Source organism: Parus major, chromosome 2 (assembly GCF_001522545.3).
Source record: "Parus major isolate Abel chromosome 2, Parus_major1.1, whole genome shotgun sequence".
NCBI lineage: Eukaryota > Metazoa > Chordata > Aves > Passeriformes > Paridae > Parus > Parus major.
Genome location: NC_031769.1, coordinates 46,019,521 through 46,045,274, shown reverse-complemented (window position 1 = coordinate 46,045,274; position 25,754 = coordinate 46,019,521). Strand labels below are relative to the sequence as shown.

General features: G+C 40.9%; 1 protein-coding gene and 1 long non-coding RNA gene across 2 annotated transcripts in view; both read left to right on the top strand.

Annotated features, from left to right (window-relative positions):
- The window catches only part of DPY19L1 (dpy-19 like C-mannosyltransferase 1), a 46,987-nt gene extending 45,041 nt beyond the window's left edge, over window positions 1-1,946 (top strand). Inside the window, exon 23 of the mRNA XM_015618839.3 lies at window positions 344-1,946. Coding sequence (XP_015474325.1) covers window positions 344-500 — 157 coding nt within the window. The 3' untranslated portion in view covers window positions 501-1,946. The remainder of the gene's footprint in view (window positions 1-343) is intronic.
- A 13,326-nt stretch (window positions 1,947-15,272) lies between these two features.
- On the top strand, window positions 15,273-18,054 carry LOC117245447. The gene is made up of 3 exons (XR_004500146.1): window positions 15,273-15,319; window positions 15,896-16,009; window positions 17,287-18,054. It is a non-coding gene; the product is annotated as an uncharacterized LOC117245447 (long non-coding RNA).
- Window positions 18,055-25,754: the final 7,700 nt, after the last annotated feature.

The following is a 25,754-nucleotide window of genomic DNA, read 5'->3' as shown; positions in this document are numbered from 1 at the left end:
GCAATATGTATACCACCTTCCATTTTATAGGAAGATTTAAGGGTCCCTGGTAATGTATAATGTATTGCATAATTTGTGTTGTTTAATGTGCTTCCTCCTCCAAATTAATTCTTTATTAATTACATAACCACAAAAACCAGATGCATTTTACAGATTCTCAATACTATTTTTAAATTACTACTGTATTTATTGATTTTGTAATCTGGTAATTTTTCCAGTATAAAGAACAAACTTAAAAAAACACAGATGAACACAATCAAGTATTCATGGGGCACTGTGAAGCAAGCTTTGTGGTTTTTTTATGGTATTTCTTCATTTCTCTTTTTGTATCCCTATTTTTTAGGCCTGGCTGCAGCATGCCTGAAATTTGGGATGTCGAAGATCCTGCTAATAGAGGAAAAATTCCTTTATGTACCCTTATGAGCAAGGATTCCAGGCCATATTTCATCACAGTATTTGAAAATAGCAATTACAGAGTCTTGAAGATTCCAAAGGAATAACATTTCAATGCAATGAAGCATAAGTCTTTCAAATCTTTAAACTAGTAACTGTAAGAATTCTAAGTCAGAAATACCTTTTTTACTAGACTTAAAATGGAAAAATGTGTATTTTATTTTTTACCATTTTAAGTGAATTCTGATTATAGAAGTATCTTAAACCTAACAGTTTGGATTTCTATTTCAGGGTCAGTCCCTTGAGATTTGCTATGCAAATGATTATATGTTTGCACATTTTATTTAACACTGATCCAAAAAGAGCTAAAAGTAGCTATGGAAAAGTTGGTAGGTGGACTTGAAACTTCATTTTTCTTGGTGCATGTTATTGGATTCCTATTGATATTAAAAAAGAAGACTAATAAGGGTAATATTTGCAGTAAGCAATAGTTTAGCTTCTCAGTGTCCAAGGGTTTTTAGCATTCTTATGCATTCAGAATAAGCTGGCATAATATACATTAAATTTTTAAGGGAAAATGCTTTATTCAGGAAAAAAAATCTGTCATAGCCTTAGAAAGATACTAAAATAAATCCTTCACTGCCTTAACTAGACCTTCAGCGCCTAACTTGATAAGAAATTACTTTCAAAATTTAATGCCCTTTTTCCTTTCCCCATATATTAGATCCTGCCTGGACCTTTTCATCAACATTAAAGAAAAATGAAATTTATCCCAGTTGTGCTATGGGTGTAGTCAGTTGTGTGGGTATAGTAGCTCCAGCATTATTAAACTGGTTCTGCTGTTCTTCTGTCATCTTGATGTCACACCAGTATTATAATTAGATAATAGAGATCTCACTATCCGAGATACCCAGTGCGAGGACACCCTTTAGTCGTTTAACTGACTTGGTAGAATTTTTGTATGTTTGTTGCCATTGAGAGCAATCACAGTAATTGTGATTCTACAGCATCATATGACTTCTAAGGTCTGATGCTTCGCCGTGTATCATTCATGGTTTGGATTTGTTTCAACTCAGTTTTTTTTTGTTCACATCAGTCTATTGGTATGACTGGTCTTTTTAGCCCTAATAGCATCTGGTGATCCTGGATGTTACAGGGCATCATCCATCACGCCTGTAACAGTGTCAATTAAATGGGAACCTGTGATAAAATAGTAGTATAACAACTGATCAGTATTCTAAGACGTCTTATTTTTTTATGATCTGTTTTATTGAGAGGGTGAGGGACAATGGCTGAAAATGCATTAGCTTTTTAACTTTTACAGAATAGATTTTGGAAAAATTTCTATAAGGAAACTCAAAAAAAAAGGGCTTTTGGGAAGTCACTTTTTAAAATGTTAATTGAATTCAAGGAAGCAGGAAAAAAGTCTTTATATAAACATTGTGACTAGTGTTTCGGCACAAAAAGGTACTGTATTTTTATGAAGTTTATGCCAACTGTTGACATGTACTTACGTGGTTAAATAAAAAAGAGAAAGATGGAAATTGTTCTCATGTTTCTGGTAGGTGTTACACTTCTCTTATGTCTGTTAAACTGAAGTTTAACACAGTTACCACCGCAGATACGATTGAAGCTGAACTTTCAACTAAAAAAATGCACAGAAAGGCTGCAGATGATTAAACCAAACTCACACATCTCTTTCTGGCTTCCTTTTTATTCAAAATATCAATGCAGGAATATGTGAAAAGACTGGTGGAATAAAGAAACATTTGAAAGGTAAGGTTCAAAGATGTACTTTAAAATTAATTTTAAAATGTTCATCATTTGTTGAGGAAGTGACTGTTATTCAGTACATGGCCAGACACTGCAAATTTTCATCTCCAGGGATATTATGCTGTCCCTCTCTTTGAACTTCTCTGAAACCCAAATACGTATTTTCATCTGTTTGATATTGATGTGATAAAATTTAGTAATGATTGTGAGGATAAAGTACGTGAATTCTTGAATCAGGTGTCTTACGAATTTGTCATCTTAGTGATTTGATGTCAGTTTCTAACAAAAGAATTTTTGTTAAAATAGCACAACATTTAACATAGGAGCACCTCATTAGCATTACATTTATCACTGCAACCTCTACCAGAAAACACAAGTTGGAGGCTTCTTAGCTCTCATTGAAGTTGCTTTTCTCTTTGGAAGATCCTAATTGAGAAATGTGTAACACAATAATGTTAATACATGCAGGCCTTGAAGTAATTTAGGCACGGGACTGGAATACTTCCATACTTGAAGGCAGTTTCCATTATGTTTTAGTGATATGGGATCATTGTGCTCGTTTTGGCTTTGGGCTGTGTTTTGGCAGAGCCAAGGTGTACTGCCACACTGGCCGGGAAGTTGGGGATGCGTGGCAAGTGGGGAGGAGACACAGCCGGGACAGGTGATCCAAACGGACCAAAGGGACATTCCAGACCATCTGACATCATGCTCAGTGTATAATATAAAGTGGGGAGAGGGAGGAGGAAGGGAGGGATGTTTGGAGTGATCGTGTTTCTATTCCCAAGTTCACCATTGTGTGTGATGGGGCCCTGCTCTCTCCAGAGATCACCGAACACTTGCCTGCCCATGGGAAGCATTAAATTAATTCCTTGCTTTTTGCTTGTGTGTGCAGATTTTGCTTTCTATCTTCAACTGTCTGTATCTCAACCCATGAGTTTTCTGGCTTTTGCCCTCCTGATTCTCTCCCCACTCCTGCTGGTGGAGGAGTGAACAAGTGCCTGTGTGGGGCTTGGCTGCTTGCTTAGGTTAAACTATGACAATCTGCATGATTTGTCTGTTGGAATCTGAAATATTGCTTGCTTTGCATTAAATTTTTTCAGTACAATGGGCACAATTAGAATTTGGTATCAAACTTCTGATAATTGTGCAAACTTAATAATAAGTATGGAATCCAAATGAAGCACCTTTGTGAAATGAAGGCACTCAGTCCTGTTCAGTACTGCCCTGCACTTCATTCTATTCATACACCGTTAAAAAGAAAAAAATGCTCTTTTGCCTGTTTCAGTTGAAATGGTGAACTTGAATCAATCTCTTGAATTTTTATGATCAAGCCATGGAGTTCCAAAACACAGAACTCGCTCCAAGTGAAGATATGTAAGGCATGGTATAAACACAGGGTTGTCAGAAATCAGCAGTGTTTTTCTGCATGGCATGCAGAAGGTCTAAATATGAGAGCTGGTCAGCTGTGCAGAATTTGCTTGGGTAGTGAAACCTGTCAGTGCTATAATAAGTTCTCAGCTGTAGCTGTACAATATAAGCACTTTTATTTCAGTACAAAATCAAAGTCAAGTGTTCCAATGAACTGTTTGCAGTGGAGCCATAAGCTGACCTTTTAGGTTGGAACGGAGTAGTAGGGCAATTTACAAGTTAGGCAGAATCTCCTCAGTAAACTGGCTTGTTTCTGGTCTCATGCTGTAAGTCTCCATTATCAATGTAATTCATATAATGTCTGAAAGCATCAGTTGCTCAAGTGGGTTCATCATGTAATAGTTCAACGACTTTATTGCTTCCTGTTACAGCATATATAGAACACTTATTGCCAATAGATCATGAGATATGGATAGATAAAACAGAGTGAATGAATACTATTGATTTCATATCTGGCTGAGGGCTTAGAGAGGATCCCTGTGGCCAGTCTTCCACCCTGTCAAGGTTATTAATGTTTAAACTGAGTCATGAGTGCAAACAGCATTTGTTTTGCCCATTTGGTAGGAAAGATGAGATACACTTTTTAACCTGAAGAATATGAAAACACTGACTGGATCACATTTACAAGTGATACTGAGCCTGCAACAGGAAAACTTCTCTCCTTTAAATGTTTACCTGAAAGGAGACAAATCACTCTCGTTCATTCTTTAGGCTTGACCAAGCTTATTTTCAAAGCCAGTGCACCAGATTTTTACTTCCATTACTGATAATTCCTGTGTTAAACAGCTGACGAGTGTCATCTTCATGTTACTGAACAACCCTTTGCTCAGCTTCTCTGACTACAAGTCCCTGGAGTGTCTCAAGGTGCTGTTAGCAAACATTATTTGTAGGCAGTTAATGTTTTGGTGTAGGTATCTGCTTGAGCTCTGCAAAAAAAAAAATCCTAGCCTCTTCTGAAGTATTGACTTTTATAGTTTAACTATTTTTGAAAATCCTGATTTTTTTCTTGGCTTAAGCAAGGTAGCAAAGCCTGAAAATAGCCCAGAGTAGGATGCCTCCTATATTTTTTCCTAAATTAGCTTTGTGATGGTGTATGAATTGCTGTCTTGGTTTTATTTGGAATGTTAAAATGGAATGCATCTATAGTTGGAGAAGTTTATCTTCTACTGCTTATTAAAAAGCTTTTGAAAAGGCTAAAGTTAGAATCAAGCTTAGTAAATGCACTGAGATAAATTTTTACATTCCTGGATTATTTCAAAGGCCATTTGACTGAAAACATGAGTTGCATGAAAGCACTAGATGTAGATGTTTTCCTTAACCTTGAGTTTGTTTTAGATCCTTGTTGGATTTATCTGCAGTTATTGCAGTCATGTAATAAATAATCTTTGATTTGATACACTTTGGCTATTTTTGTGTTACTACCTAATTTAGTCATAAAATGTTTTGGGTTGGAATGGTCCAACCCCCTGCCATGAGCAGGGATACCTCCCACTACTCCAGGTTACTCAAAGCCTCATCCAGTCTGACCTTGAAAAATAACAAGGAACAATTATTTTGAGAAAGAATAAATGGTAACAAGATGATCAAAAGAGGTTGTATTCCATAGTTTCTTTATTCAGAATTTTAGAATTTGCTACATTCAATGCTTAAAACCAATGAAACTTTACTTAGCAAGTGGTGCTTATAGAATCTGTGACTAATTTTTAAGCTAATGAGGTCTTGTCTATTTACTAGAACTACAGGTTTGTTTCATCCATTAGGTTCTGCCCAAAATAATACTGTAAAAACACTGTTGAATTAGGAAGTTGTGACACGTGTTGTCTTGTTGCCTTCCTTTGAACCCTCGATATGCAACGGAATTCATATTTGAATTTAGAAGGAAACCTGTCAGTGCTGAAGGCTTGTTTTGTAAGGTTGTCCTTACACATGAAGAAGTAGTGAAGCAATAAAGTTCCAATTGAAATAAATTGAAGAGCAGAAATATTTGCAATATTGAGGGGCAGCTGGACTGTTGAAAGGAAACATGGTTTCAATAAAGTCAGATTTCATTTAGAATGTCTCTTTCTGAGTTGTTTTCTTTCTTTTCCTTGTGTTCCATTTTGTTTCATTCTGTTTCTCTTCGGTGCTGGGAAATGGAATAAAACTGAACAGAATGGACTTAAGAAAAATTGTATAGCTGAAACTGAGATGTTTGTGTCTTCCAAAAATGACTTGGTTTTAGTAAATCTTGTCAAAATGCTTGGCTTATGCCAATGATCAGAGCATGTGGTCTTCTTTGTGGTCTTGAACCACTGAGTTAGTAGGAGCTGGATTTGTTCTTTGGGAGGACTTGGTTGCTGCTACCCTAAACATCACATCCAGACATGGGTTCCACTGAAGAGTTTCTCCAGGCTGCTGGAAATCTGCACGATATCTTTTAGGTGCAGCCACCAGCCACTATGACCAAGTTCCTCAAAGACTTTGATTTCATCTTAAGAGCACTTTGGAGAAATGTTATCTACTGTGTCATGGTGCAGTCCTTTGAAAGGACTATAGCTTGGTCTGACTAATGAATGTGACCAAGCCCACCTACAGGGGAGACACTCTGGACAAAATGAGGTATTGTTGGGATTCTTAATCACTGAAAACATAACAAACAAAGCTTAGTACAAAAGAGGTGAATGAATGGCATTTCCAAAGGTGTGAATTATTTTGTGTGCCTTCATTCTAGGGTGTGCAGACTTGGCCCAACTTCCAGAAAAAAAGTACTGGTCGACTTAGTCACTCAGAACTGGCTACTTAAACTGAAACTTTCACCCAAAGAGGAAGGGAGAGAAACTGATATCCTACAAGTAGCTTACACCAAGCTATGTGTATAATAGTTTTTATAAAGAGTAGTGATAGTAGTAATACCAGTAAATCTTGGATGTGTTTAAAGAAATAAATATTTTTTTAAAATTAATCTTTTAATTAAAAGATTGCCTGATCCTCAATGATCACTGCTTCAAGCTGCCCTTTTCCTTTGGATGTAGGACTAGAGTTTGTTCATTGTTTTTTGCTGCCATGTGAATAATTGCACAGTCCTTCCACTCTGAGGCTCTTTTTTTGTTCTCTTTCCAAGTCTGATGTTAAAGCACATTAAAACAAGTCACTGAAAAAGCAACAGGAGGATATTGCTCTACTATGCTAAGCAGTTCAGTTGGAAAGCTTTCATGAGGAGCTGTACTTAATGAACGTGTGACCTATGCAATGCCTACTCCTGCTGTTGGAGTCTTTGAAGCCGAAGACATGTCCAGTGTGTTCAAAACTACAAAATTTGAATGGTGGTTATCACTTCATAGCACTATTGTTTAGCAGCTTAACTGCTTGGTTTATCTTTGTGCAGGTGTGTTTTCTGAATTGTTTTGAATCATGTACACCCTCCTAGACAGCACATGGTTGCTGTCACCTTTGCTGTCAGTGAGGTGAGGCACAGGACCTCTGTTCCCTATCGCCTCACATTGTACTTTCCCCTTCCTCCCCCACCTTTTTTCACACCCTTATCACCACTGTGCTTCATCTAATGCCTTTGTGTTAAAAGTAATATTCCACTCTGTGACTAAAGGGATTTAAATGCTGTCTGTGCAGACCAGGCAACTATGATGGAGTTACCTGTTCTGTGCTCCCTTATTTAAATTCCACAAATAAATAGCAGCAGTGATGAATCCTTTTATGCTGCTACCACTCTGTCAATGCCTACAGTTCCATATGGATCTTTCTTCTGCAAATTTGTGACAGGAAATTACAGAAAATACACATGAAAATGTTACTGTACATTTCATTAACCAGAGCAATTTCCTCTGGTAAAGTGGCCAAAATATCAGAAGACATTCTCTGACAATGTTTCAGATCAGACTGATCTATTTTGGTGGGTCAGATTACACTTGTTAAGAGCCAAGGATGAGGGAAGCACACAATTTGGAAATAGAATTGAGGGTGAACAGTACAGACACATTTTCTCAGTTTCTGGTCTCCTGATAGCCCTTGATACTTTCTTTTGTAAGGTGACTGCGTGACTGTGGGCTGCCCTTCTCTGTTTCCATCTGAGCTGATAGCAGAGGGTATGTGAGCAGAGAGGCAATTACAAGGTAAAAAGCAAAGGAGACAAACCCCTTTCTGGCTCAGCTTATCAAGTTCTCTGTATCTATTGTTTCTGCACAGTCAGTGGCAGAGGTCCATTGCAGGGAATCTTTCTGGACATTACTTGCCCCCTTGGACACGGACCCCATAAATGAGTTTCACTGACTCCTTTGTGACTGCCTAAATCACAGCTGTGAGAACAAGATGGGTAGCAGTGAGTGACCAGCAAAGGCCCATGTAGGAGACGCGCTCTGAGCTGGGGAGGTGACGTTCTGTGCCGTGGGCTGTCACCAGCGTGCTGACCTGCACAGCTGCATTGCCAGAGTTCAGGCAGGTTTCATCTGTAGCAGGTATCACTACCAGGTGAGATGCCATTCAAGTGCTACTCCAACAATTTTAGGGAGGTTTCCCTTGGTTTTAGTCTACATTTCCAGTATCCAGGAACCCATTTGTCGCACTATATTAGGAACGGCGAAGACACAGACTCTCTTAGCTGGGTTGCCCAAGAGAGCTAGTTTTATTATTCCTGATCTACATTTATAGACAGGTTCAAGAAGGTCTGAGAGGTAAAATTCTCATTGGTCATTCAACCAACACATCACTATTATTGGACAATTAGGAACTACACCCTTTGACTGTTTCTTGCAAGTAAACAACAAGGATCTAAGCAACACCTGCAAAGGTTGTTGTCCTTCTCCAAGGACTGTTTGGATTCCCCCTTTTGCTTTCTCAGGCCAGAGTGAGAACCTTGTGTGACTTAGTTTTTCACACAGGCTCTATGTTCCCTGCCTGCTTTCAGCATCCATACCCATTTACTAAGGCTTTGCTTCATGAGTGGTTGGGTTCAGCTCTTACCACTGGATGAAACTTCCCTATCCATTTACTAGCATGTGTGTTTGATTTTAGAAGGATTTAGAGGAGGATAAACTAAACATTCCCTGAGGTAGAGATTTTCTACTTCCTCAGGATTACTGAAGTCTAAGCGCACAATTTGTACAAGCTGTAATTCTACCTCCCAGAACCATTCTGTGACTGAGAAAGATTGAAAGGCTGAGAGGAGACACAGCAATCACATTCATTTAGAGAAAAACATCAATAAAGTATTCTTTTTCATTGAATTCAAAATAAAGTGAAAGATGAACATTTGAAGAAATGAAAACCTGATTTAACTTCGAGACAATGGCTAAGGCAAAATACAGCTATGAGAATGTTAAATACAATCTTCTAAAGCCTTTCTAAGGTAAGTGATATCAAAATGGTGGAAAGATTTAGTATGGCTAAAGTTGTATTTCCATATACAAGACAGCATAAACACGAGTGCCAGTGATGAATTCATTGTCCGTCAGCCAGCTCACATGCCAGCATGACCAAGGAGAAAAGCCATCATGGAGAAATACCTGGACAGACAACCAGCATTTTTCAGTGTCTGGGTCAAACAAGACTGATAGAAGCCTGGGAAGCTGGACCTTCAGAACAGCTGTGCTCTGTCAGGCCCTACTAAAAAACTTCTGAGCTCTTACCTAAGTTCAATGAAATTTGATGGGGAGGTAGAGCTCTAATACAATATTTCGTACAGGTTTTGGTGAAACTGGTACACAGGAGGAAAGCTGGAGAAGTCAATGTTTCCTTCTTCACTGCAAAAGCCACAGAACCCAGCTGCCTGAGTACCTCTGCCCCAAAACACTGCTGTCTCTGTGCAGGACATGGAAAAATGGGGTTATTATGGTAAAGGAGGGAAGGCTAAGGAGAGGAGGCATTACTATTCATACAGCTATTAATTAGGTTTTTTCCTTTGGAAAGTGCTTATATTTCAGAGCTTTTCCCCACAGCTCTGTGCATAACAGGGAGAGAGAGACCTTTAACTGGAAAGATCAAGATGCCTACAAGGTATCCATCCATAAGTCATATTGATTGCATCAGCCTGATTTTAAGATACTATTTCCATCTTCATACTCCAGACAGAAAAGCCCCTCTCCTGCCTCATATCTGCAGGTTGTGCTCAAGGAGTGTAAGCACATCCCTGTGCCTTTCTTGGCACCCCCAGAGCTCAAGGGCTTGGAAGGGGTGGCTCCAGCTGCCACCCTTATGGAGCACTCCCAGCCCTTCCAGAGTCAGCACAGGTGGGGCCAGCACCTGCTGCAGGGAGGATCAAGATAAGGAGGCTGTGTTGAAGAGCTGTGGATACTGTAGTAAATCACTCTCTAGCTTACAGGGACTACAGTCCTGCTTCCAAGGGCACAGCAGAAAGCCAGAGGGGTAGGTAGGTCCAACCCAAGGGCCTGTAGGCTTGCAGGCACAAGCATCAGAGCAGGCTTGGAAGGCAAGCTGTGGAGCTGAGGCATTTCTGTGGCTCTTGTGAGGTTCATGTGTTCAAGGGGACTGGCTTGGGGACAGCAAGGATGTGGAGTGTGCGTTTGTGTCTGCATTTGACCTGTGGACTCCCACAGCTCTAGGGGAAGCAATGGTGTGTGCTTCTCTAAAATAGTTGGTTATATCCTAAGGTGTGGTTGAGTCATATTTATGCTCTTTATTATCTGCTGTTAGTTTAACTAAGTCAGCCAGACTAAAGGGTGAACAAGGCTTTCCCAGTTCAGGCCCCTTCACCAATGCAAGTGGAATCTGCTGTAAAAGGCTGAGCTCTTGCAGGTATCCATGAAGCCACTAGGAAATTTGACTGGTTTAGACCACCTTCCACAGGGATGGAAGGATGGGCTTCCTCACAAGGGTATTGGGGACTTAATTTCGTTGATGTGCCTAATGCAAACTTGCAGTGTGATGATAGGTGTGAAATAGAAATCTAAGGCAGCACATCTGAAAAGTGTGGAGTAAAGAAGGTGTGTGGTCATGCACTGAGCATTTGGGATGAGATAAACTAATGAAATGGAGTTAATCAGGGTAGCCTATTTCATGTGCTATATAAATCAAATATACCTTGTGGTAGTAATTCTGTTCTATAATATCCGCATGTCGAAAGAATGAATAAATTAACTTTCACATGCAATCTTAATTTTGGTTTGTGCTAGTTGCAGGGATTAACTTTGACACATTTGTGGGTTTTCCAGGGTCTAGGCATGCACACATGTGCTTTGTGGTCCAAGGGCACCCAAATAGTGGATTGCTGTTAGGCACAATGCTGGATCAGAGTTTTCGTTCATGGTACCCTCACAGTGTTTTGTCCTCAGAGTACATTTTACCAGAGAATTGTTTTGGAAAGCTTTGACGGTTCAAAAGGCTGCCTGCTTTCTGAGTACAAAGCCAATGTCAGCAGCTCCACAAACTGCTGTTGCTGTCAGAAAGCACGGTCTCCTGGCTCTCTGCCTCCATCACCCTCTCCTTTGGTTAGCTGAGGCATTCCTGCAGCTTTGTGGGGAACAGGATATAGGAACAGGTCAAGGTAATACTTAGTGTTGCTGAAATTAAAGCTGATTTAAAGTGCTTGTGCAAATTGTGTGTAGACATGTGCAGCCAAGACCTGAGAGACGAAGATGAAGGGAACATGCACTCTGGAAAACCTTTAGCAAACCCTCTATGACACTTGCTGTATGTTACAAAGTCACATCCTAAAGCCTGAAATTGTGAAAAGCGGGGACTGGTTTTGACATTGAAGTTGAGTATCTGTGTAGATAAGCATTGTGAGGTTGTGAAGGTGTCCTGGGTTGAGAACTGACCACAGCTGAATACCTCACCAGCTCTGCTTGAGAACTCTCCTGTTGTAAGGAGAGAAAGTCCATATTAAAGCTGCAGATAGTTTTTTCCCATAATTTATAAAATGTTGGATGTTTCATGACAGTTGTTCAAGCTTATATTCAGATGATTTTGATTAGGAGGAGACAGAGAGGTGTATGATAAATAAGGCACATAGCAGGTCATCACCTGAGCAGTCACCAGCCTGAGTGTGCATGGACAGCTGGAGGGCATGAGCTTTAATTGTAGGGTGGAGCTGTATCTGTGTCTGAGACACCCTGTCTAAGGTAAAGGTTTTTGTTATTTTTATTTAGCATTCCCCCTATTTTTCCTCAGATATAAAAAGAAAACAACTGTGTGATATGTAAAGGAAAGTCTTAAACTGCAGACATTACTAAAATGGGGGAGAATAACACTATGCTATTGCATAGAGAATAACACTATGCTGTGTTGTCAACAACTAATACTGACATAGGTATGAAAATCTAGAACAAAAAGTGATTTGAACTGTGCCAAATATGAGAGGAGAAAATTTCTGGTCTTCAGATCAAATAGCGAGAGATTTGGTGAGAAGTCAGGAGATAATTGCTAGGAAGTATGGGAATATTAAGACTTTTGGTTATGGTATATGGTTGTGTTGAACAGAGCAAACAGGCTTTACAGTGCTGTAGGTAGGTACCACCTGTATCCCCCAGAAGGACAGGTACTGGATACTGACTGCCTACCCTGACACTGGTCAGTTGTGTCTATCCTGGGGCAAAAGTATTTTAGAATCATAGAATCATTTTTAGATTGAAAAAGAGCTTTAATATCTAGTCCAACCACTAATCTAGCACTGCCAAGCCCACCTCTAAAGCATGTCCTTCAGCACCACATCTATGTCTTTTCTAAGTATCTCTGGAGAGGGTGACTCAAACACTTCCTTGGGCAGCCTCTTCCAGTGCTTAAAAACCCTTTTGATGGAGAAATTTTTCCTGGTATCCAATCTAAAGCTCCCTAGTACAAGAGCTGTAAGATTTCAGCAGTTGTTGTCCCAGACACTGAAGTGCTGAAAAAATAATGACTGATGTGTTGAACATGACTCAGTACCCAGTAGCAGCCCATATGGAGTGGGACAGATCCAGTGCCCTCCTGTTATGCAAGGGCCTGATGGAATTTCTGACATCTTGCACATCTAGGATACCTGGCACCTAGAAGACCTGAATTACAGTTGTCTGGTTGAAAGACTGTTTATTTGCTAACTGAGATCAGTTTGTTACCTGGCAGCATAGTGTAGCATCTGCTAATTGACTGGGAATGAAGCTCAGTGGCAACAAGGAATTTGGAAACACTGAGCTGAGGGAATGCACATCATCAGCTTCAATCCGAGGGTACTTAGTCATGGTCCAAAGTGGCTGGGGTTTGCTTTCAGTTCGATGTTTCATATGCTGTTATCTGTATAAATTCAGTATGTCAGAGCTTTAGAAAATTGCTTTTCTTGCCTTTTCATATTCTCCATATGTTTTTGCTCAGGTAACCGCAGAAACATAGCTCATTTCAGTGTAAAATTTCTTATGTCAATATTTTATCCTTTGTAAGCTGTATAACTAGATGAGATGCTAATACATAACCCAGAAAAGAATTCTCACTTTAAATGGAAATGCAAAAATAATGGAATATTGCCATTCTGGAAATAGTTGTTTTCCTTTGGATTTAGGCTGATTTATGCACTCTCTTTTTTTCAAGTGCTGGCTTACAGCTAGTGACAAGGAGTGAGCCTGAAACCTGCAGCACTGATGCTCCTTGACGTGGTGTTGCTGCCTGTGTACAAATAAGGACAGGGCTGGTAAAGGGCTGGGAGCCTGTCGACTCTGCAGGCAGGGAATTAAAGCTTGTAGCTGGCACAAAAGCAGAGGCGTAAAGCTTTCATCTCAATAGCTCAAATGACAAAGGCAAAGTAGCTGCAGCAGCGCTGGCCCTGAATGTTTAGGGAGGTACGCCTCTGAGTTAGAGCAGTCTTGGTATCCTGGCCAGTCAGATGGAAAGCCAGCTTGTGTGCACCTGTACAGAGGTATTTGCATCCCTAACACTGCTCTTCCAGTGTGAGGGAGAGCAGAGATCCAAATTGTTGCTCTGCCAGTGTGAGGGAGAGCAGAGAGATGCCCAGGCATCGCTAAGGGGCCCTCACCTCCTGCAGCCCTGAGAACAGCTGGCGACATTGCAGGAGCGTGGGGCTCTGGTCGGAATTGCCAGGGGGTTGGGATGCACAGCCCTGGCTCCTGCCTCCAGACAAGTGTATTTCAAAGAAGATAAAGAAACAGCCTCAGAGCCTTGCAGCAAGTTCAGTGTGGTGTAAATTTTTGAGGCAATGCAAGTAAAGAGGAATTTGTAGTTAAAGGTCACGAACTTTGCTTTCAGTACTACAGTAAAATAGAATTTAAAAGAGGCATATAAATAGCAAATATGTGTGTCTTGATGAATGTAACAGCATTTTGAAAAGGACAAAGGATTCCCCTGAATAATATTTAAACTTCCATGTTGCAAATTGCTTGAATGAATAAAAATGACATTTTTAGAAGGTCAGAAATTGCTTCAGAAAGGCATCTAATCTTTAAAGTTCAGTAAAGAAATCTGCTTCTTACAGCCTTGCTTCTGTTCATGTTTCTCTGGACTCACTTTCAGCTGAGGAATCTGAGCTGTGGGGGAACTGAGCCTCTCTGTGTATTAAGGTGTATCAGTCTGGACAGTGGCCCTTTCTGGATGCTTTTCATTAACACCAGTGACTGTACAAGCTCAACAAACCTCTAGGAAAGTCCATCCCTTTCCCAAAGAAAGCTGAGGGGAAAATTCTGAGCATTCGGTGCAAATCGCAGTCTACGTGGCAAAGCAAAAATAGCTGCTGTAGCTGGCAGAGGATGCTGATAGGATTTTCTGTAGATGTGTGGTTGGCACCATTTTCCTTCAGCCCTGCCTCTTAGTGAGCTGCCTGAAGTGTCCCTGCTCTTGCTATTGTGCTTCTGCTCTCAGATTAGCAAGATTAGGGATTTCCTCCCTTTCTGGGAGATGTTTAGCCATGGGTATAGTGTGCTGTGGATGGGGGGCTGGAAGGGCATGGGAGAAGCAGGGGCTCCCCCAGGGCAGACAACTCAGTGTCCAGTGCCTGGAACCAATGGACTGAACTTGCATTTTGGTGCTCAGCCTGTCTCCATTCAGATACACATCTAAATGTGTTTTTGGCATCAGTGGCGTTACAGACAACACAGACAATTTCATGCCACCATATCAAAGGAATGTTCCTGCCCTTAAACCTTGCCCCCCCTGAAGCAAATGTCCCAGGGAATGCAGGAGGATGGGGTTGGAGAGATGGTTGTATGATCTTTTGTAGACAGAGTAATTGGTGGGATGAAGTTGCATTTTTAAGGGCCTGTCTGAAGTAGTGCTCTGCTGGTGCTACATTGACCAGTGCATGGGAGGGCAGCGTCTGTGAAAAATGCAGCCAGCAAGGAGCAATGTTGTCTTCTTGGAAATGTGCTTATGATCCCTCCTCCTCTCCCTCCTTGCCTGGCAGATGAGGAGACCGGGGATAAACCACACTGCCATCATTTTTAGTGGGTTAAACAAGGGCCATGGGAGTGTTGAGCTGCCAAACTCAAACTCAGATTTTCCCACCTGGGAGGGGAATGTGGCACAGATCCAAATCTTCCGGGGTCTGACCTCCCCATGGCAAATTCTCTTTCTTGGCCTGTCTTGTTAGTCTTTTGCATAGTAACTGACTGTACCTCACCTGGAAACGACATGTGTTGCTGTGACCTTTTACTTGTTGTTTTCTTTCTATCAATTTTGTGCAATTCCAAGGCACAGTTACAGTGTGGGCTGAGTAATTATGTTGCTGATTTACACGCCTCTTATGTAATTATAGGTACAGAGACAATATCGGCCTCCTTCTCTCTAAAGTTGCACCATGGTAAGGATGTTTTCTCACTATTGCATTTTTGGTAATGCATTTGGTCTGCTTAGACTAGCACAGGCTTCTTAAAAAAAAGGATTTTTCTGTGCTATCACCAAAGGGTAACAGGCACTGTATGCTCACTTGTTCTTAGAGAGTCCCAAGGGTGCAGGGGTGGATGGCACAAGCTACAGCAATATGTGTGGTTAGCACTAGATCAAGGAACAGAATGAATAGGAAGGCTTGGCCTGATCTCATCAGCAAATTAGATTAAATAGACTTTGCAGGCTGATTGAAGCTCTAGTTGTCAGAGTGTCAGTGAACCCTGGTTCGTGAGCTGATTGGAAAATTGCAGTTTTCCTTCTGGTAATTTTGAATGTCTTCCTTCCCTTCATCCTGCTATTGTTTCACTCTGGCATTTCAGAGCTTGCTCATTTTGGTCAATATTTCCAAATAAAACAAAGTCATGTTCAATAGCAAAAGAAATATTATTTGGGAATTTGCTGTAGGAACATTTGTGAGAATTGAGTTTTTCTGATAAATGTGTAAATAACTGAAACTTGGAGCTTGACCATCTGCCTTCATCTGTTTCAGGCCAGCTTACCTGAGTACACCTTTGGATGGATGCTGGGAAGACAACTTCATTTCATCTTTCCTGCCACTATACTGACTGACAAGGAATTCAGCTCAAGGTCACTGTGTAACCTGGTAGGTCTGACTCTTTTCCTGCAATGGCGATGACATGCTGTTGTTGGACTACTGAAGATATATTATGGCAAGCATAAATAGCTGAATTATGGGGATCAGAGGTTTCATAAGTCTTTGGACCAAAACTCCCCATCCTTAGTGTGGGTTTGTCAGCAATGAATTTGGTCTTCAGGAGTTGTGGTGGGAAGTTCTGGTTAGGTCAGAACAATACACCCACCAGCTGGTGTCTTGTGCACTGGTCTGGTTACAGATGCACCCTGTGCAAAGCAAGAGGCCCACTTTGGGGAGGTCTGAAGTGGCACTGGGGCTTGATTCTGCCTTTGTCTTGCAGTGGTAGAGAAATTTTGTCACCAGGCTCTCATCTCCACTAGATACTTTTTTGGCACAGACCTATCAGTCTCTGGTAGCTCAAGCAAGGTGCCTCTAAAGAGGGACCCCAAACAAAGAAATCCCTGGCTAATTACACCCTTACAATTTGAACTCCTTATCCTTCATGTGACAGTATGGACAAACAGACAAATTACAGTCTGGGGTGTTATCACTCTTCATTGGTTCACTGTTTTATTACCAGATGTTGCAATGTTGTTGTCTTCATACCTAGGTCAGATTTAGTGAAAGTTTCAGCTGATTCTGCAGTCAGTGTTGTAATGTGTCTGTTATAGTTCATATACCATGGCCTGGGGACTCTCCACTCTGCCTATTAATTTTTAAGAATTATTTAAGCTGCTAGCTTTGTCTATCCTAGCCCTTATTAATGCTCAGACTGTTAGCTCCAGATTTCACTTCAATCCACCTTTGACTTCCACAACATAACAGCAGAGCTCAGGTAAAGTTCAACTTGAAGCCTAACAAATCTAGATATTTATGTCTACTTTCAAATAATATAAAAATGTCAACATTCAGGCTCTCCAGAGACAGGTCTTACCTGGAGCAGCCATATCTTTGTTCATTTGGTGTGTCTACAGGGTTAAGACCATGGCAGGATCATCCTGTGTGGGAGGGAGGCAGGAATATGTGTAGTGTGAAGAGTTTGCTGCTGGTGCCTGCAGTTTTCTGTAGTAAGAGGTGTCTCATCAGGCTTGACAGTGTGCAGGCAATTTTGTGCATGGATACGTGCACCCTTTCAGTGATCCTGGTGAAGGTTTGAACTGTCAGTGCTGCAGTGTGACCTCCTACTGTCCTCCACAAGCATGTCCTCACCACCTCTCAGCATGCTAGTGGTTCTCAGAAATTATTTGGCTAAAAACAGCCCTAACAAGATTAAAGTTTTCTTTCAGACAGCCTGATGGACATGACACCTTAGATTCAGACTGGCTTCAAGAGCTGTGAGAAAGCCCATTGGCTTCAAACCCCATGGAGAGCTGCTGCCCAAAGGTCTAACAAGCTGTCAGCCTAAATGTTGTTACAGAATGTCCCTCCCTTCTTTCTCAGCACCCTTGTCAGTAAGTGCATGGAGATGTAGGTGGAACTGTCTGCCCTGTTGTTATCTTCCATGGAAATAATGAAGAAGAAACCAGAGGAAAACAAGGAAGTGGGATTTATTCCATCACAACCAAGGGTTCTGCTCACACTTCTACAAGTCTGCAGTTTGCAGAGACTATGGCCCAGAGAAATTTTAAGTGAATAAGTTGCTAAGAGTTTGTTGTGGTGGAGGGTGGAAAAAAAATGAGATCAATTTTATCAGTCAGAGTTTAGGTGACATTTGAGAAATGCTAAATTAACCTTCAAAATGTCTCCAAATGTCTTGTTTAGGAGAAAAAGAAAGGACATTCAGTCTGGGTAAAACAGACAATGAATGAGTGCATGTAAACAAATTCCCTAAAGCATTCATAAATGCATTTCCTCAGCCTCCAGTATTACATCGGGTAATGAATTATTTTCACATCTGCCTTATTGAACAAAAAATACCACCATCTGAGCTTGAAGGTGAAGAGGGAGCAATATATTTAAACTAAACCTGGATGTAGTTTGAACACAGAGAGACTATTTAAAAAAAATCTCTGCACATTCACAATATTGCTTCCCTGTTCCAATTAGAAAAAATGAAAACAGGCTTAGTTCTATATTTTGTTGAAAATACAACTTTGACTTTAGTTTGTGTGATTCAAATTTCAGACCTTAAAAAAACTGAGATGAAAATTGAATGGAATATTAATATAGGTTAACTCTTGTGAAGATCCTTACCAGCCTTGCCTGGTGCTTGTTGGCCCTCTTCTTGGACTCCCACACAGATGCTGACAGATATACACGTCCTTCCAAAGAGAGTCTGTCTTTTGAGGATAACTCAAGCACGCTGGAGCCCCAGTATTGCTGCTGGAGCCATGGAGGGAATAGATTTTTCCTTGTTGGTCTAGGTGCCAGGGTTCCCTCAAGGCAAAGCCTGGCCCATTTCTGTTTGGCTCCAGGCATCCTGGCACTTAGACAAGGCCAGTTGTCAAGTTTTTCTGAGGCAGTACATCTCAATAGTCACAGTGGACCACACTCCCTATAGGTATCAGCTGAATACACTGCCTTCAGGAAGGATTAATGCCCACTAATCCTCCATTCAAGAGAAAAAGACTCAGGTGTTTGCCAAGCACCAATGAGCCAGTTTAGTCCTTTCCTCCCTCCCTGCACTTCTATTTCTTTTTAAAAATAAATCCTTCTCAAAATTACAAAAGCAGATCCAAGCAGTCACAGTGACTCAGCTGTAAAGCCAAAAGCAGCCCATATTGCAGATTAAAATTGCAATTGGTAATATCATTGTGCAGCACCGTGAAAATATAAAATCGCTCTTTTCCTAATTGCTACATGCAAAGTACCACATGCAAATATTTACCTCAAGCCAGAATAGTTGCTAGTAGAGAAAAAGAGGAACTGACATCCTCGAAGGGGTTAGAAACCATCTCCCCAACTTTAGAAACCATCCCCCCATTTTACCAGTACTGTGATCTTGGCTGGGTTTATCTGAAATGGAAAAAGGAGGCAGACTCAAAAGCAATGTATGACAGGGCACTCATTCACAGATTAATGGTACAGGGAGTGGTATTTCACCACTTTTCTGTGATATTTTTTACTTCCAAAGTTAGCAATCATGATATTTTTAATCTGAAATCCACCCAGAGCTACAGTAACTGCAGGTGCTGCTCATTTCAGTCAAGCATTTAAGAGTTTACAAAGATTTAAACTGATTAAGTGTTAGAGAGGAGTGATGAATTCCAGATACTGATGTGCTAATTACGATAATGCATTTGTAGTGATTGCTTACAAGTGTAATTGCCTTTCTCATTGAATCCAGTTCTCTTTGATCCTTGGTCATGGGACAAAATAGATAGGAGTGTCACCAAATCTCCGAAAACTGGAATGTGATATCTAAACACCAGTTTAGAAGAGTATCATTTATTCAGGCACCTGGTTTCACAGTCTGTTCTTTATCTCTCTTTTTTTGTATCTCATTCCTATTCTCATAAGGTAACTGTCCCAACACTGCTGATGTTGTCCAAATTCTGGCTTTCTCCCAGACAAACTAAACAATATTTGTGTGTTCCTTTTGATTTCAACAGTAGAATTTCCATTGATGACAATAGGAACAGGAAATCTCCTTCATAATCCTGTGACTTTCTTCCTGCTACCCAACCATGGGTTCATGTTCATCCCTTCTGTTAAAATGCTGTGCTTACTCTGTGTCCTGCTGGGATGAGGTCAGGAGTTTTCTTTACCCAGACTTTGCCCAGCCACTGGTTTCCCTCTGCCTCTTCAACACATCCTAGAAGATGCTTGAGCACTTGACTGACTTTGATTCTACTTTATTTATCATTATTTTGTTTCTATCCCAAACCAAGGATGCAAAAATCATGTTAGAATCTGTACAACAATTTTACCTTTGTTTCTTTCATTACCCATTACTTCTCTAACTATTGCCAGAAGGCATGAGGCATTGCCATGCAGAATATAACTCTGCTTTTCAAATACCATAAACTGAAGAAGGCTTGCTGAACCGAGCTTACAAAAGAGAAGCTCTTCAGCTTTGATAAGAAAACAACCAAGATGAGGAATCCAGCATTTCTTCATTATGCTCATTCCCTCCACTAGTTAAGAACACCCAAAATCTGTAAAAGCTTTTTGAAAAAGGTGTGATTTTTATGTCTGTCCTTCCCACTGTGTGTGGAAGGGTATTGAATGACCTCTTTTTTCTTTTCCTTGATCTCCTTTGATCCCCTGATAACACTGGAGCTTATGCTTTATTGTTCATTATTGTTATCATCTCTAGTGCCTTTCTAGTCTTGGGCTTTGCATGCACAGCACCACTTTCTCTAGATAGAGAGGACATTCTTTTCCCCTTGATGCATAGTTTGGTGCTTGATTGTACTCATACACCTTTTTTTGTATAGGGCTAATTTACTGAATGTCCTTGTCCTGTGAACACTCAGCCCCCATCACTGTTTATCTGTTTGACATCTGCATAGCTTAGCAGAAGGGATTTCCTTTATGTTTCCAAATCACTGATAAGTATACTGAATCAGATCAATATGATATTTCTCTACTTTCTTTTTTGATCTGCCTAGAGGGTTCAGATTGTGTAATGCTTAGTGGCAAAGCAATTGCAAGAGCCCTGGGGGAAGAACCTTCAGTGGAATGTAATTCCTCAATGCCCTCTTTGCCTACACATTCCTAGCAGAGGGCACCTGCATCCAGCTCTTCCTGTCCCCCACATTTCCTTCTGTCCCCTTTCTGTATAGCAAGTGGAGCTGGAGGATGAGATGGAAAGGAGACCCCTGCCGTTAGGGATTGTGTGGGGATTGCTCTGGATTTCAGCACACTGCAACATGGTGACAGGAGAATTTCTGATGCACTGAGGGATTTATGAAGCTGCAATGGGGTGGCAGAAGAAAGCCCTAAATGGGGGGGTTTGGTATGCCAAAATGTCATGCTGCAGTTCTGATTATAGCTGTGTGTTGTAGTAAACAAACTTTCCTGATAGTCACTCTACTTGAAAAGCCTTCTTTTTTTTCTTTTTTTTTTTTTTTCTCTTGTCTGCTTTCAGCAATGCTTTAAAGAACTTAAAAGCAGCTTTAGAGCAGAAGTGCCACTTCTGTCTCTGCTTGCAGGTATACCACCTGAAATAGTATGAACCATAAATCACTTTAATAGATAACAGCAGAAGCTTCACAAATCCTTGTGATTCAAACTTCAGAGGCAGCTAATGTAGCAATTCAGAAGAGGAAAACTGGGAAACTGCAGTTGTATTTTGTGCTGCTGGCTGGAAAGATCATGAAATGAATACAGCTAATCATATAAAGATTGTCAGTCAATAGAGCAGTGGTTCTGTGTTTAAATGGTTTAATGACTCCACTGGTGAATGTCCTGTAGCTTGATAATCATTTGTCTTTGAGTTAATTATCTGAGTCATATTAGCTTTGTGAAGTAGAAATGGAGTAGTGGGAGGCTTTTATTACACCATAAAAATATTAAAATCAGACTGCTATACTGTTAATCTTAAATGAGAATGTCTTGGCAGAGACAAGCACTTAGGGCACTTTTACCCTGAAGCTCACCTTCTCCTTGAACAAACAGCAAAGCAATCAGGCATGCTGAGTCTTTCATTCAAAAGCTTTTACTTTACTGAAAAAACAGATGTCAGAGTTGGTGTGACTGTCTCCTAGACAGAAGAGTGGTATAGAGGCAGAGGCAGTGTCTAAGGATGCAGCTGGGTGCAGCAGCATGCAGAGGTATCCAAACTGGCTCTGAATATGGAGTAGAATGACCAGGGTACTGTGGCCCCTGACTTTTTGCCTGTAACCTCATGCATGCACAAGAGTGCCATAGGAAGGCCTACTCAAGTGATAGGCTTGGACATGGCTTTTGACCATGAGTAAATATTTCTTGGACTTTTTCCAGTTTGATTCCTTCTCTCTGCAGACTGGGGTTCAGGCTGCAGATGAAAGTGCATGGTACAAGTTACCCCACAGAAACCAGAGTTTTCCCCAGAGTGAGAAGATGAGCAAGAAGATGAAAGAGAAGTTGACAATGAATCCCCAAACTCTCCATGAAGAGAGTGACACCTGTGAAATACTCCAAGACCAGTTTTGAAAGCCTGTCTATGATTTTTTTGTCACAGCCTGAGGGCAGGGTAGCACATTTTATTGAGTTTAAGAGTTTTTGTCTATTGAGACCTTTTGAGCATGGATTTTGTGCTACTTAATCCCAGTCTGCCATGGGAAGGAGTGGAATTCATCAGAATTCTGATCTTGACTAGAGAGGGTTGTATTTCCCCTGAGACTGGCTTTAGTTCCTATAAATGTGACTCTGAGCATGCTTGGTGATCCAGGAATTATGTTATACCACTGCCAAACCCATAAAAATATCAAGAAGATGTCTGAAGTTTGTGCAAAAATCCTGGAAAGATTTGTGTCCCATAGTGTCATAAAATCCAAGTTGTTTCAAGACAATTTGGTATTGTGTGATATTCCTGTCTCTCCCGTCTGTAGTGTAATTTGAATCCACTGAATTTCAGCAGGGTATCAGGGCATTCTTTCAAGAACTAGGAATGACCTGTGAAATAGGAAGAGAGCATTACTTCTTTCACCACTCTGTCACCATTTCAGTGGTTCCTCCCATCCCATTTCTTAGGTGTTTTGTTAGATAATTCTATGTCAGTGTGCACTATTTTCCTCCTAGCATTTTGCTTGGCTGACCTGAAAAGTCCTCTCTGCAACCTGTTTTTTAAATGTCAGTTTGTTTTGAGGTGGCAGTTAAATCAGTTCAGTCCTGCCTGAAATAGTAAATGTAAACACATTAAACAGGTCTTGTGCTCTTCCTGAACAGACCCTGATCAACTCCTACTGAAACCAATAAAAAGAATCTTCCTGACTTGTGATAGGGCTGGGTTAATCTACCAGAAATATTTATTCATCACCCAACAGGCCTCCTCCAACAATGCAAACTGAAGTTCATGCTGCTTTATCTAAGAAAAGAAATTAAATTGATTAGATACTTTCAAAATATAGCAGCTTAATTGCCTTCAGGCTTTTGCAAAGTCTCCAGCTGGCTAGACTACTAATCTTTTGCAATTATCCTCATAATTATAAAATTAAAATTATGCTTGTTTTCTGATGATTGATCATGGTTCAGAATGGCTCACACTTGCATTCCTTGATATACAGATGTAGGCCTGACCTAATGAACCCACCATATCCTCAATGAAAGGTGATAAAGACCTGCTGAGATACATAAACAGAGAACCTGGCTCCAACTATTAAACAGGTTGAAGTGTGTAATGCTGAATTTCCACCAGGCCCTTTCTGATATCTCTCTGAGTCTCTGTGTGAGCCATATCAACAGCTTGCCTCCATGTATTGTTAATTAGGTATCTCACCCACGGCTTTGGGATTTGAAATGAGCGTTTGCTGTAGTCATGCAGTATGGTTCGTTGCAGTGATTCCTCCTGGCCAAATAATGCTCTTTAAGAAAACTGAAGCAGAGCCATTTCCCCCGTCTTGAAGGAGAGGTTAGACTAATTTAAATGAAATTTCTCTCTTTTTTTCCCTTTTTCATAAGAATGCAGACATTTTTTCCAGACTCAACAAGAAGCCCCAAGCCACACGAAAATCTTGGTGTAGGAGGGAAGATAGGCTAAGAGTGAGGGGAGGAGCTGCAGAGGGGTGTGAAAGCAGAGGCAGCTTGTCCCGGTTTCGCCTGAGATAATTTCTTCTAAGTAGCTGGTAGAGGGATGTGGTTTGGATTTAGTATGAGAATGATGTTGATGATTTACTGATGTTTTGGCTGTTGATGAGCAGTGCTTACCCTGAGTCAAGGACTTCTCAGTGTGTCATGCTTGACCACTGAGCAGGTACACAAGAAGCTGGGAGGGAGCATGGCCAGTGCATCTGACCCCAAAGAGATACTCTGTACCATAGAACGTCATGCCCAGTACTTAAACTGGGTGAGTTACCTGGACAGGATTACTGGTTGTGGGGATGGGGTTTGACATGGGTGAGCACATGGTGATCAATTCTATTGTTCTATACTTGTTTTTCTTGGTTCTCTCTTCCTTTTTCAATTTAGTACTATTATTGTTATATTTAAATATTATTATTATATATAATAATATATGTTGTTTCAATTATTGAACTATTCTTAGCCTACAAGTTCTGCTTTTTGACTCTCCTACTTGTTCCACTGGGGCAGAGTGGCAGGGGAGTGAGCAAGCAGCTGTGTAGTGTTTAGTTTCCAGATGGGCTTAAATCATAACACATCTCCAGGGTGCTCCTCTGTGAGGGTATTTTCCCTAGAATGGGGAGCCATGGGATGAGTCTGAGGGGTTCAATACCACAGAGTGGATGCTGAACACCATGTTGAACTGGAAGTCAGGAAATGTTTATTTCTAGCCCTGGGGATTTTGGATCTGAGAAGCTACATGAAGACCTTTCTTAAGCACTTTGCTTAACCCTGTGGCCAAGCCCATGGCGATGCTGAAGTGCCTCTCTTTTCCATTTGATCCAGAAAAAAGTTCCCTGCGTGCAGAAAACTTAAAAATCAAAGTTCTCTCAAAAATAATAATTTGCTGCAAGAGCTTAATTGACAATAACTATTTCCAAATGACCCTACATCTTGTCCCACATTACCAGCCCGTTCTTTGGGGGATGTTCTGGGAATCGCTAAGTGATTGATGACATTTGACTTTCCTCTGTGAATTATCTGACACCCACGGCATCTCATAAACACCATCATGCTGAGTCACCTTTAAATTGCTATTTTGGTGCCATATTAATACTTTGCGTGCTTCTTCCACCTACATTACATATATACAAATCAGTATTTCCCCTGTGTAGCTTTTTAAAAACTCTCTTGGATTAGTCCTCCCAATGAGAAGATTAGGCCGTGAGGTCCAAATGGGACTTGGTAATATTTTTCTACTTGATCAGTTTAAAGTCTCCTTTCACTCCTTAGAAACTATGTGAAGGCCTTTTAGCTTTTAGCATGATCAAGGGACTCTGATTTATCTTTAATTTTATGTGTAAAGCATTTAAGGGACCCAAATCCTTTAAGTTAAGGACACTTTATCAATTTACTGATACAATAATTTTTCCCTTTGGCATTAGTCTTTTCTGCCCAGGAGGCCGAGTTCTGCTGTCACTCCATACATAACTTATGCAATTACAGGCTTTTAGTCACTTCTTTGTAAAACCATGAGCACATGTGAATGTAGCAGAGTGGGAGCCCAGACAGTGGTGAGTGGATCCAGGCTGTTCACAAGCCACCAGTGTCGCCGTGGGCTGCTGCTCCAGCACGAGGCTGTCGTGTGAGACCAAAAAGTGCGAGTGTCTTGGGCAAAGAGGACAGAGGATTGTTCTTCAAAGAGCACTGCTTGTATAACTCTGCTCTCATCAGTATTGATCTCAGCCTGAAAGCCTGAACACAAGCAAAAAGGCCAGCTGCTACCTTGTGCTTTCCTGAAACCTGTGATGTGACTTGGCAGGGCAGCAATGGGGAGAGCACACTCATGCCCGAAAGTTCATTGGCTTTTCCAGCTCTCTCGACTTGACTTAAGAGGATATTATGTCTCCAAATAGAAGTCCTCTTTGATACTATTCATATAGTCTCCTCACTGCACCATTACAGAGGCATGGACGTTAGCAAGATCCAAAATGAGAGGCACAACTCCTGGTCCCCTTGACAAGCTTGTAGAGAACATCTTGACTTGCTATGCTGTGGATTTAGATCTTAATAAACAGCTATAGCAGAAGCTATAAGGACTCTCTTATAA